The sequence below is a fragment of the Hyalella azteca genome, unplaced genomic scaffold, assembly GCF_000764305.2.
Source record: "Hyalella azteca isolate HAZT.00-mixed unplaced genomic scaffold, Hazt_2.0.2 contig6587, whole genome shotgun sequence".
NCBI classification, from domain to species: Eukaryota; Metazoa; Arthropoda; class Malacostraca; order Amphipoda; family Hyalellidae; genus Hyalella; species Hyalella azteca.
The window spans coordinates 72,930-86,235 of record NW_025936745.1 but is presented as its reverse complement, the minus strand read 5'-3'; the positions used below and the strand labels follow the sequence as shown (position 1 = coordinate 86,235).

Here is a 13,306-nt window from a genome sequence, read left to right as displayed (position 1 = left end):
TATGTACTGACGTGACTTTTCGATCCCAGTCCTTTACGACGAATGGAACTGACGACGCTAAATGTATCCGTACATAAGGTGTTAAGTAATCATGCAAATATTAACAATAATGACTGTAAAAGAATATCAGATTCTGACTAATAAATAGTTTGGCACTTTTGGCACTTTTTGGTTGCATCATTGCTTAAGCTACATAAGCTTGCAGTAATTCGGAAAATATATCAAACGCGACAGATTGAGTGCAGTGACTGAGATTAGTCAGCGACAGTCATTGCACCCGCGCACTACGACCCAGAGGCCCTTCTACGATTTAGATCGTCTATGCTGTCCCCGGACCATGGTACGATTTAAATAATCTTATCATCAAAATTGCCAAATCGTCAGTAACAACAACCCCGGGATCGTTTAGGAATGGAAAGCCAGTTTTCAAGGCGATCCATAGTTCGTTTCAAGATGGTCACAGTGGTCACGCAATATGGCGTCTAGAAATCGTGTGAATTATTCACGGCGAGCATGCAATGCAACCAGAGATCGCTGCTAGGCGGCAAAGGTGTAGCGTGACACGCGTGCATTTCGTTGATCACTCAGAGGGAGATCACACATACCGCTTCTGTGCATGCGGTCGATGAAGCTCTTTTTGATCTTTAAGCCACTACGACTGCTGAACTGCTGGCAAGTGTTAACCTTCCTGGTGCCGTGCTATAAAAATTAGTTCTGGCAGAGATCAGGGGCCATACTTTCAAAAAATTTAGGAGATCGTAAGTTTATCAGCCAATAATTGACGGCCTTTCAAGCAAAATCCACCAATCATTGACAAGAAAATAGGTCGTAAGTATTTACGTTCACTCAGCGAGTTTTGAAAGTATGGCCCCAGGCTGGTGGGTGCAGTTGTCCGCCAGCCAATCATTGACGGCTTTTCTGGAGTTTTCGTCTATTTAGGCCGCAACGTGTACTTATGGACCTTTGATAGTACGGCCTCAGCTGTTCAATGGTGGCTTGATGGATTGAGTCATGACACATCTTGAGTGATCGGTCACTATTATTTGCTTTGTCTAAACTAAACGTGAGACCATAAAATATGTGATGTAAAAATTTTTTTTTAATTTGCTATAGCATTTCAAAATGAATCAGTGAATCGTATGAAACCAAATTTTGCATGCTCAACTAAAATGGTGTTGAGGCAATGAAATAAATGAATTGATGAAAGCGTCTTGGTATTGATGGCGACCTATATTTTTCCTCGGATGTTAATAACGGAGGCGGGCTTCTCCGACCTCACAATACAGGGGATAAGTTTATTTTAGTACACTGTATGATTGACATCGCAATCCGTGGCATAAACTTTCGCTACCGCTTCTTATCTTTACCTGTTCATACGACCAATGCCTTTCCCCGCAAATAACTTATGCAAAGCTTTAACATATTCGAGACGATCCCTCATGACATACTATAGGGATTATGTCTTCGCGAATCTATTGTATAATCCCAGTTATTTAGCAATGACTTGCCGCTAACTAAAATAATTAAATTAATGCTCTTTGTGTTAAGTTAACTCAAGAGCTTGATGTCCATTGATTTTGTTCCTAGCGGTATCATCACACGAATTGTTGAATTGAAACTTCCAAATTAATTCATGCCTCTCAACCCTCTACCGCCGTATGTCACTCTCCGGGAACATAACTTCCAAATTAAATTATACGTAAACTATTGAGTGTAGCCTGAGGACGTTTGTAAGCAACAGAGAACATTTTAAAGTTGTCGTACGTGGCAGCAACCATCAGTGCAAGTCATTTTGCGCCCACTAGAACGTGTCCTTTCTGGGAAGTGGGCTTGTGACAATATTGCTCCGGTTATTCATGTCAGGCGGTAGAGGGTTAAGTGCAAGTAATTCAATGTGCAACTTTCTCGCCGAATAACCGATATTGCCAGGAACGTAATTATTTGAAAATTTTATAACGTTGTAAACCCGCATGGAAAAAGATCATTGATAGAGTTCAGAAAACTCCCTTGATAGAGTTTTTGTGCACAAATGTTTTGCGTGTGCAGAGCTGATTCATCATTGATAGAGTTAAGAAAATTCCCTTGATAGAGTTTTCGTGCACAAATGTTTTGCGTGTGCAGAGCTGCGTGCAAATGTGTGCCTCTTCCGTGAGCTGTAATGGAGGGCGTGGACGCACAAATGCTCCACTCCCTCCACGCCATTCAATTTGGTAAAGTGTTGCTCAAACATAAACGCTTTACATGTACACGCATAATATTGTAACAAAGGCTGAATTCACCAATGCATTGCGTGACGGACTCAACCGTTTGTCCCCTCCAGATCTCTTAGTCTCATTAAAAAAACGCGTCTCATTAAGAAAAGCGCGGACCATTGCCTACACCATTCGGCAGCGAGTTATTGTACACGTAACGAGCAGCATGGTCTCTCATAGAACAAGGGGAAAATGTAGCATTTATAATCTTATGAAAAAAATGATTAGCTGATTAGGATTAAAATTATTACGATTAACTTGACACGAGAAATCAGGTTCATGTAAACATAGGATTGAAGTGTGATTGAAATGCTCTTACGAAATATTCGAAAAAATCTGTTATATCAATCATAAGGACGATATTTGTAGGACATCCTGGAATATTATTACACGGATTATTTTGAAATTTCATGCACAACGCCCAATAAGTGCAAATTCTGCAGAAAATTAATCAACGGGAATAATGAATGCCCGTTAATTTAAGTTACTGAATTCAGGTAACATTTTATATTAAATTATTTTGGTCGATAGATAAATATAGGTTAAAAAATTATCGACCGTCAGAAACACGTAGATATTAAATTGTTCAATCTCACAATTAAAAATCACATAATTTCAAACGGGTAATTGGCAGAAAACATTTGCCTCTATCTCGAACATAAAATCATTCAATGATATCTGTTCATTCTGTTAAGTCGAAAGAGTATTTACGTTCAATCATGGACAGAATAATTATTTTTAAATCGTTGACACTAGCTGGTAAGAATAACGTGTGGACGGCCTAATAGCCATCGATCCAGCTGGTCTGGTCGGCACACTCACGCTTCACAGAAGCCTGGACCAAAGGCCGCCTTCTCAGTAACGCCGCAGCCGTGAGCTCAACGAATTATTGTTTTACGTACAATATTGACAGGGATATCTAAGCTAGTATATTGCTTGGCTGGTCGATGCTTGATGCCTTAATATAATGGTATGAATTTCTCTCGAGCTTATTTCTAACTGATGATGGAGCTGGTATCTGGAATGTTTTCTTTAAAGATATGATCAACTAACATTTTCCTGCTTTCATTTGCAATTAAATTTTTTATTTAGAATGTCTGTTTCTTTATTCTAGGCACTAAACACTACTCTTATTTACTTAAATTCAATAAGATGATGATTTTACTCAAGCCCTACCAGTCAACATCGCAGAGCCCGGAGGCAACAGAAGATACTCAATCAAACCTTCATTCAAAGAAATTTGCGAGTCCTAGTCCCCATCACGACGCACATTTAACCTTGTGTGGGTCACCCTAACCCTGTTTCTCCCAGGCTAAAGGTCGTATATGTTGTACGTACAGAAAGTATATGTCACTATTTGGACAGCATGCCCGTTCATTTCATCGCAGTGTCCAGCGTTACATAGGGGGCACCGCCCCGTTCTTCCAGGAAACTGACAGAGGTTCGAGCGTCGGTGTTGTCATGGCGCTGTCAACACAAACATATCAAACCTCCAGGCGAACTACGTCGAAACGAGTTTGAAAAAAAGTTGATTTCGTTGAAACAATGTTTAATCAACGTTATTTCAACGTCGAATTTTTGTTGGGAAAGAGTGGCTAATCCTTTGTGGCTAATCCAAAACTCAAGTTTTGATTATATTTTATATGGGGTGTTGATTATAGTTTTTAATCAACACCCCATGTAGCATCGGCAATGGGGGTGTCTGTTCTCAGGACGCGATTATGTTTGGCCTATTGTTAGTATTTGTTACATATTAGTTTATTTAATCACTTCTGTTATGCGAAGAAGAAACAGGCGTAACAATAACAAGCGAGAATTTGCGAAACTGATATTTAATTCCGACATAAACCAAGTCGGATAATTACATACCGACATAAACCAAGGTAATTACTTAAAATATTTTGAGTAGCACTTTGTAACTTTATATTCAGTAACCTCAAGCCCTGATCAGCCCGCCCCAGATTGTAAAGGAGCAATGGCCAATATTGTTTCGTTAGAAGAGTATTTTCCAGCAGAAGTTATATTCATTTGAAGATTGTTCTACAGTCTACACAAAGGCCATTGAAGTACAAGTAGCACTCAAAATAATGTAGTTAGTTTTGATGTCTATTGTACTGAGTCTCAGAATGACCGTGATTAATGACTTTACACTACCTCAATTCTACTTGATCCATTGTGCGAAAAAAGAACATTTAATACAAAATAAATGTCTAAAGGATACAAAGATCTAATCAAGCATGCCTCTTAAGAATGCAAGACAACGCCACATAATAAAAAATGTAAAAAATAATTTGCAGTGAGTGCTCATCCTGCTCAATGATTCAAACCCTTCGTGCAATACCAGCTCGTGAGTTTAAAAGTGAGTATCACCATCATTAATTCAAATAACATCCATCAGTGCCAGCTATGAACATTGAACAAAGAGGAAGTTATATCTTTTTAATTTGACTTGCAATTCAGATGTTGATCCGTAGAACGGCCGGCAAAACTGACTGGGAGGCATAGCAAGAGTTATTATTGTTAATAATTAATGGATCGAGCAAACATAAAATGCGGTAGCAGTGTTACGGCCGTTACATTGCATCGCTTACCATGGTAACGTGGCGGCCGTTACAGTACAGCGATTGCAGCGGTGGAGTTAGGATAATTTGAGTGCAGCGGCAGCGTTACTGTCGTTGGAGCTCAGCATTTTAACAGCGTTGACGTTATGGAGGTACCAACGTCTGAAAAATTGTCTGGCGCCACATGTTAGCGGCTCGCGTGAAGTGGACGGAGTGAGAGGGATGGCACTTGCGATCATTGAATGAGGCCGTCACGAGTGTCTCGCTTCAAGATATTGCAAAATTAAATTATGCGAACTTTAAGTAAGGAGTAATATTATCTAACATAGCAAAGAGTTTATATTATGAGGAGGGCTGCCTGAAGTGTCTCGCTGCGCAAATAAAAAAGAGAATTGGGTTGACTGATGGCCTAGAGCGCATTGTTGAAATTTTGATGCCTGGTAGAATGTATTTACATATGGTTTTCCGCATCTAAATGGGAATGAAAGGCTGACGTTAATCCATCAAATGGTCTAAATAGTTTATTGAAGACTTCAGGGGCTTGGATCCTTCGTGTTGCTCCTTGAACAATCCAACATTGAAGACATGTTATTATATAAGAATTCGTTAGGTATCTCCATATAAGATTTCGTTGGGTACTTTTATCTCCAGAAACACTCACGACATTCATTTATGAGCTTATGTCACATAAAATATTCTAATCGCAGAAGTCAAATTATTCACGTGTCCTGATCAGGCCATCCATAATTAATCCACTTTATTCACTATTCACAAGATATTCGTTATTTTCTCCGTGTAAGTTCTCGACTAAAGAAGCAAGCGTGCGCATCCAGACGTTCGCGTCACCGCCTAAGAAGAAGGGCGATGAATTCTGCAACAGCTCCACTAGCGAGGCATTAAGCGCCGCTCCAGGGAAATCGCTGATAATGCCGAGCAAAGTCTTGAGTTCCCGAGAGAAGTTCCTCGCCTGGAAAATTGTCATTAACGCTGCAAAACAGCCTGATGTTTTCGTTGAATTACTTGAGATTTCTCCTATGATGAAAAGTCACTAGTTAGATGAATTATATCCAAGAAAATGTGTAGTGTTATTTTATACATTGTTTATAGTGTTATATATAATATTTATTATAATAGTGTTTTTGCTAACTTTGAGAATAATTTTTCAGCGATTTCAGCGAATTTTCAGCGATTTTAACCGCGAATCCGAAGACAGCAATAAATTCTTAACAGCAATAAAAGATTGATCAAAATAATTATACTTAGTTCTTTATTCAAGTTTACTTAATCTGCCTACCGATGACTGCGAGTGGTTTCGGTTTACGTCAGTCTCGCTAGCAAATATTGCCTTGCTTTCGTTATATTTTGATTGCATTCATCGCGTGGAACATCAAGTACTCGCTTCAATGTCCATCGCCATAAACTTAATCCAGCAGTAAATGTTGGTTCGGTAAACATCGAAATTTGAGCGGTCTAAGGATGACCTCAGATCAAATTGTGGTCAATATTTGCCCTGGAAAATAACGTCAATCTCGAGTTCGTCCTTCGTTGGGTGGCCTGATGAAGCTGTCTAACCGCGTGGACTTCAGGTCGCGTTTGAGCGTCAGTGATACGTTAAGAATTTGAGAGGAATCCCATCAGTTGGGGCGGGTTTAGAACTTCGCAGGGCATTTGGAACGGTTTAGATTTACATTAGCTCGAAATTATTTTAGAATAATTTCGAGATAATGTAGTATTTCGAGAAGATTTAGTATTCATATAATACATATCAATACATAATGTTGAACTTTTAAACTACCTCTGACGTATTTTCCACCTTTTCCTTGCGCAGTTTTAGTAACTGCAAGAGTATTTATCAGTTTCGATGACTGCTTGCGAATGTTCTAAGGGTTTTTTTTTCTCGGAAGCGTTGGCAATTTAATCCTGAGTTGATAAAATTATTTTTCTTATCTCTCCTAACTTATGTTCCTCGCATGAAAAACTTCTTTTATTCCTGCGAGGGATAGAGTTTTTTTCGGTTGTGTGATATGGATTTTCACCATTATTACGTTTTGAAGCCATGAATTCCTTATGCCAAAAAGAAATCGTGTTACCAAAAAGCTGAGAAACGAAAGGCATCCTAGAATTTTTTATTTCGATATTTTTAAACTAATTAATTTTCAAGACGAATTTTCAGTTCTTTTCTAACGATTTACCTGATTTACCATAATTTTTGAGAAGTGAGCTTAATTGCTCAAGAGGGTTAACACTGAACAATTCACGTAACTGTAATAATTATATTAGCTCCTTTATAATATAAGCTGTGAAAGGGTATCAACTTTGAGCTTATTTTCCCTCTGCAGGCATCACTCGACTTCCCATCCTCGAGGGCGAGATCTCGCATGTGGAGATACCCAGACCTAAAGGGGCACCCCTGGGCATCACTATCGTGGGGGGCGCTGACACCCCTCTGGTCAGTGTATGACTACGAATGATGTTCTTTTTTAGGGATAGAAACGTTCACATTCCTTCAGTTTCAGTAAAGTTCAAGTATATATTGACTCTTCTTTTATTTTGAACTTACCATCTAAAATGACTATGGGTACGCACACAGTGAAAGCAGGTTGCCAACGTGCTGGTTACCTGCTCAGGCTGGCGCCTGAAACCATAGAATACAGAAGCCTATTCGTACAGGTTTTCACTGTGAACACTTACATTATTATCCTATGTTCATTCTTATGGCAGGTTGGAGCAGGTTGCCCGCGCGGGCAAACCTGCGTTCACTGTGTGCGTACCCTTAGGCTGTAGAATAATTAAATCAGTGTTGGCTTGTGTTTTGGTTTTTATGTAGAATTTTCAATGAATGCTACCAAAAGTTATAAGTTATTATAATATTTTTAAGCCTTTTAATATATATAAACAAGGATGTGGTTTTAGTTATTCAGTATTATTTGCAAGAAAATTCTGGAATACATTTTTAATAATTTTTATTTAAGCCGAAACGACTTTAAACAACGTTGAGTTACCAATATTCAATAGATGTTCGCTTCAGCCCCATGCTTTTGCTACCAGCGGTGCGTTGTGATGCAAGAAGTCTTTGCATCTAGGATCTTTATTAATATCGTATATTAATAATCACGCGCAGTATTTCTTTGCAATCAATAACCACCACCCTAATGCTATTGCTACCAGCGGTGCGTGGTAGTGCAAGAAGTCTTCTAAGAAGGTCGCTATTTTTGTTATTATCGTATTTCATTAATCATACTCGGGATATTTTTGCAATCATTCACCACCACCCTAATGCTATTGCTACCAGCGGTGCGTGGTGGTGCAAGAAGTCTTCCCTGACGGGCTGATCGCACAAGACGGTCGCCTGCAGTCAGGCGATCAGATCATCGAAGTTGACGGCGTGGATATGACGTCGGCTACGCACGCGCTCGTCTGTCAGGAGCTCAAGAAGTTCACGCAGCCCACGCTCAGGCTCGGCGTATACAGGGAGAGGATACAGGCGTACCGGTCTCCTCCCTCGGCGCATCAGCCTCTGCATTCTCTGGAGAACGGTGTGTGCGAGTGCTGTTATTGGGGACATTTTCTGAATAACGGTTAGTTGAAGTGCTGCTATTGGGAGCATCTTCTGGATAACGGTCTGTTGAAGTGATGTTACTTGATGTATTCTCTGGATAACGGGATAACGTTATATTTGATTGCTGTTGCTCGATAAATTCTCTGGATAAAATTCTGTTTAACTGATATTGCTCGGTAATTCAACTGGATTACGGTATGTTTAAGCGCTGGTAATCGGTACATTCTCTGCTCTCAATGACTTGTGATTTTCTGTGAATTATGGTGCCCGTATTCAACTAATTTTTCTATGACTTTGCGGGGCTGAAATTATTGAGATTCGTCGAATCGAATATGGTATAAAGACATATATCTCGATCAAGATAGATCCTTAAATTCTTCGTCGATTTTATTTTCTGATATTGATTGTTAACTCGTCGATTAAACTTTGTTTCTTTGCAATCTTTAATTATTAGTGTATTCTTGTGTGCAATTAAATGCTTCTCTTTGGCCGTTAAATAATGTACAGGAATTTGTATGGCGCAGATGACTACACCAGCGTGACGCTGTGGCGGGAAGAAGGCCGTTCCCTTGGCATACAACTGGGCGGCCACAGAACCAAGCCTGGCATATTCGTGTACAAAATAATGCCAGGGTCTGTTGCTGCTTTGGACGGAAGGCTGCACATCCACGATAGAATTATAGCCATCAATGGCCATGATGTCCGCTTCACTAGGATAGACATGGCGTCGAGGTTGATAGAGCGATGCAGATCTTCAGTCACTCTAAGCGTCACCAGCAGTAATCACAATCATATTAATGATAAGCTTAGTGACAACAACAACGATAAAACCTTAAGTAATGACAAAACAACGCCTGCGGGTGACAGAGCAAGTTTATGTTCGAATACCAGCGAGTCTTTCAGTGATCAGTCGTCCAGCGCTTCGTCTCCTAGGATCTTCATGCCTTCTTCCTCCGTCTCTTCCGTATCATCTTCTGCAATGCCACCAGCATCGCCGCTATCTGACCAGTTCTCATCCAGTTCTCCGGTCGGTGATTCCAATTCTTTTAATTCTAGTCGTGCCCCAGCGCACCCTTCGCCCCCGTTAACGGCGTACCCCCAGAGCGACGTGTCATCCTCAGCCACAACAGACACCGATGATTCTGACAGCCACCACCATTTTGTTTCTGCTCCTCAGTCTATGGAAGATGCTGTAACGTGTCCAAGTCATCCTGAGGATCCAAATAACACTTGGCAGGCTGCTCTAGAGAATAGCGATAGAGGGATCTGCGATAATGGGCTCGACCACAGATGGCCGCCGCTGCCGCAAAAACCCACGCTCACGCAAAAAACGGCCGTCATTAAAAAGGTATCGAAGTCTTTATTAGAAATTGGATAGTTGTAATTTAGATTTCTATTAGAACTTTCTCAAAAACTGTTTTCTTGGGGATTTTTAAATTAAGGCTTTCGGTTTCTAATGATCCTTGGATGCAATTTGGCTACTGAAGCTCAGACGAGTGCGTTGTTCCAGCATCAGATGAGGGCTAATGTACTCATAGGATTGTTCACAGAAAGCCTTTTAAACCTCGAAGTAATAATCTTGGGCGTGGCTTGAAATATTGATACTGGGATAAAAAGTTTCTATTGTTGCTTTAGACCATCGTTATTAATCGTTTGAAACGTTTCTGAGTTTACAGACATTATAAATATGTCTCATGAGCCATATCAGCGTCGATTCTAATAATTTACTGTCGTACCACAAAATATTGAAGTGCGTACAAAATGACTTTAAAATTGTGGTTATTAAAAACATTTAGTCACGTTAATTAAAAATTTAATGTAAGCATTGTCTCAGATATTTTCGAATGTTTTTAAACGGCTTCCTATTAAGATAATTATTTAGAAAGAGTTGATCGTTTTTGAGGTGAATAAACATTTTAGAACACACTGCTCAAGCTTTGCAAAAAGTTTTAAAAATTACTTCTTTTTATGCCTAATAGATGATTATAATAGTTGATAAAGATTGATATAATTGTATAAACAAATTCCTAACTCCGAAAAAGCTGTGCTGCATTTTTAAGCTCCGGTATGTCGTGGCTAAATAAAGTTGACCCGAGTCACCAATGTAATGACATGTCTTGTGGTGCCTGCAGGCGTGCAACGAAAGTCTCGGCATGCGGATTGGTGGCGGAGTTTCAAGCAATGAAGGAGACACACCTATTTATATTGCGAATATTAATAACAATGGATCTGCCGGACGCTCTAATAAAGTGAAGGTAACATTTTCACACGCGTTTTATCCAGCTTCTTCACGTATTCCACAAAACATAATTTAACACCGATGCTAGTCATTAATTTGATTAATTTCACTGATCACCAAATTCAATGTCTAAGAGTTATTGTTTTTATTTGTCGTATTTACGCTGTGAATTTCCTATTTATTTAATTTCAGAAAGGCGACGTATTGCTGGCGGTGAACGGTCTGAGTCTACTGGGCTTAACACACAGTCAAGCGGTAGCTCAGCTCAAAGCCACGGCCTCCTTGAACTCCGTGACTTTACTCCTACTTGAAGGCCCTGAAACTTGCAGCGCCGGTAACACAGCGAATTTCGTGCCGTCGTGGCTGTACTGGCAGAAGCTGCCTCGTCCCTTGCAGATCTCGCGCAGTGTCGTCCTCCAAAGATCGCCGGGATCGTCACTGGGTTTCAGCATCGTAGGAGGATCAGATCCAAACAGAGGATCAGAACCGATCCACGTGTTACTGGTGGTAGCATCGTCGCCAGCGGCCGTGGACGGCAAGCTGCGCTGCGGTGACCGTATTTTGGCCGTTGACAATTACTCGCTGGAGAACGTCTCGCACGCGACGGCCGTAGGGCTGCTGAAGCAGGCGGGCCAGAGGGTGCACCTCGAGGTCGTCTCGTGGCTCGGCACTGAACTCTGACGATGAAACCCTCACTCTGATGGACGCTCCGTGGCCTAGACGCGGGCAGTTAACTGGTATTATGATAACGGCTTTACTTGAAGCACTCAGCAGCAATGCATGCACCGTGTCAACACAGGAATGAATTATGATTAGTACCTGTGAGTGCCAAAAAATTGTGGGATTTCGCGCCATTCAGACGAAGTAAAAATTTATTTTGAAGTTCAAAAATCGTCGTAGAATTTTTGCTAACATGAATTCTGTTCCTAATCCAACCATATTGCAATAAACGCCTACATCAAAGCAAGGAAAACTGACTTAATTTCTCCTTGCTTAAAAGGCCAGTAGCAGTAAGCTTGCCGATAGAAACTCACCCGTGTCATAAACCTTTCATCTTAAGTCGCATGTGTATAATAATAGGATTTCAAATTTGTTGGTGCGCAGCATTCCTTCCATCGCCTTCCATGACGGTTTATTTGGTTAAATATACATATAATAAATTTTCTGTAATGTGCGAAATGAATTATTTATTATGTACGATCAAAGCGAGCATTCCTTCTCACAATCTACGGGTTGTTACAGCAACGTACTTTCTGTACCAATTAATCATTTGTATTAAAAGTGTGCGCCAATCACTGTTAAATCACTGATTCAAGAATTGATTGAAATTTCAACTTTCAAAACACGTTAAGCGGGCAATACTCCCACCAGGTGCGAAGTTCTTCTCGATCGGCCGACCAGAAATCGGACAAAGTAATTTATGGTTTGCCAAATTCAGCAAATCTGCAGCTGGAACTTAATCCGTCAAGTGTCTTGATTGGAGAGGAAAGAACTTGAGTTCTTCACTAATTAAATCGCTTTTCTGAGCAACGCCCTTTTCGCTATTTGCACCGTACAACCATGTCTCCCGGATTGAGTTCTAATTATACGGCAGGCATTTAGAACCTTTGCAATCATGGTCCTGAGAATAGCGGGATCTACGTAAATTCCATTGTAGAATTACACTCCGTAGGAAGTATTGAAAGTTTGATACGGCAGGTTAGTTAATAATTTTTTCTGCACGATTTTATTTAAATAGTTTTCAACAATATTTCGATTTTTTTCTTCAAATGTGTTTCGGCAAATATTTTAACTGCTATATAATGCCAGTTAATGCACAGATTTAAACAATTAACGAGGAAGAAAATGTGCTCATAAATCATGTATATTTATTGTTATTTTATTATCATTAATTCTTCTTATTCTTTTATTATTACATTTTTACATGGTGGCCTTACGACAGCTTCCGTAATTTGTCGTAGGATGTAAATCTCGTATCATCTTATTCAGAATCTCTACCAAAATGTAAAAGTAAAAACATCGTTCTTATATCCTATGTAATATAAGCCTTGTATAGTTCCTTATATCAAGGATCGGTCTTTGAAAATTACATCTCAGCTCATTTGAGCGCAATTTCGCCCAATTATTTTAATCGAAAAAAATCTCTTGAAATATATTGCGCGACTGCCGTTTCAAATATCAGAGAAACTTCGGACAAAATACTTTATTACCATATTTATTGCTTCAGTTGTCCTTGAAGACACGCAGAACGAAAATAGAGCTCGTCTTTGCATATTTTTTCTTCGTTAAAGTTGTCTTATAATTTTAAGCTGTGAGAGTGTTCGCGAGTACTGTAGATAATTGTGGCGAGATCTAGAACATATTATTATATATGACTTCCATGCATCACGCAGAAACAAGTTGTAAAATTAGATATTAGTACATATAATGCCTTGTTCTATTACCCTTTTCTCTAAAATATTGAATGATCTGTCTTAAAATTCCACGGAAAAGTTAATTTTTAACTTAATTTTGAACGAATACACTAATTATTTCGGCTTATTTAATTGTCATGTTTCGGCTCAATAAGAACATTTTATTTTACTAATATTAACGCCAAGATGGTTATCTTTATGATTATTTATTAAATAATTTTCTTTGTTGAATATAAACGCTAGATGTGATGTCTCATTATTCGAAAATTTTCTGAAATCAA

General features: G+C 39.5%; 1 protein-coding gene across 1 annotated transcript in view; it reads left to right on the top strand.

The window, feature by feature from the left end:
• Nucleotides 1-13,036, top strand: part of LOC108677183 (ligand of Numb protein X 2) — a 39,205-nt gene extending 26,169 nt beyond the window's left edge. Inside the window, exons 3-7 of the mRNA XM_018165354.2 lie at nucleotides 7,153-7,262; nucleotides 8,106-8,349; nucleotides 8,897-9,720; nucleotides 10,505-10,627; nucleotides 10,804-13,036. Of these exons, the coding sequence (XP_018020843.1) occupies nucleotides 7,153-7,262; nucleotides 8,106-8,349; nucleotides 8,897-9,720; nucleotides 10,505-10,627; nucleotides 10,804-11,292 (1,790 nt within the window). The 3' untranslated portion in view covers nucleotides 11,293-13,036. The remainder of the gene's footprint in view (nucleotides 1-7,152; nucleotides 7,263-8,105; nucleotides 8,350-8,896; nucleotides 9,721-10,504; nucleotides 10,628-10,803) is intronic.
• The last annotated feature ends 270 nt before the right edge of the window (nucleotides 13,037-13,306 follow it).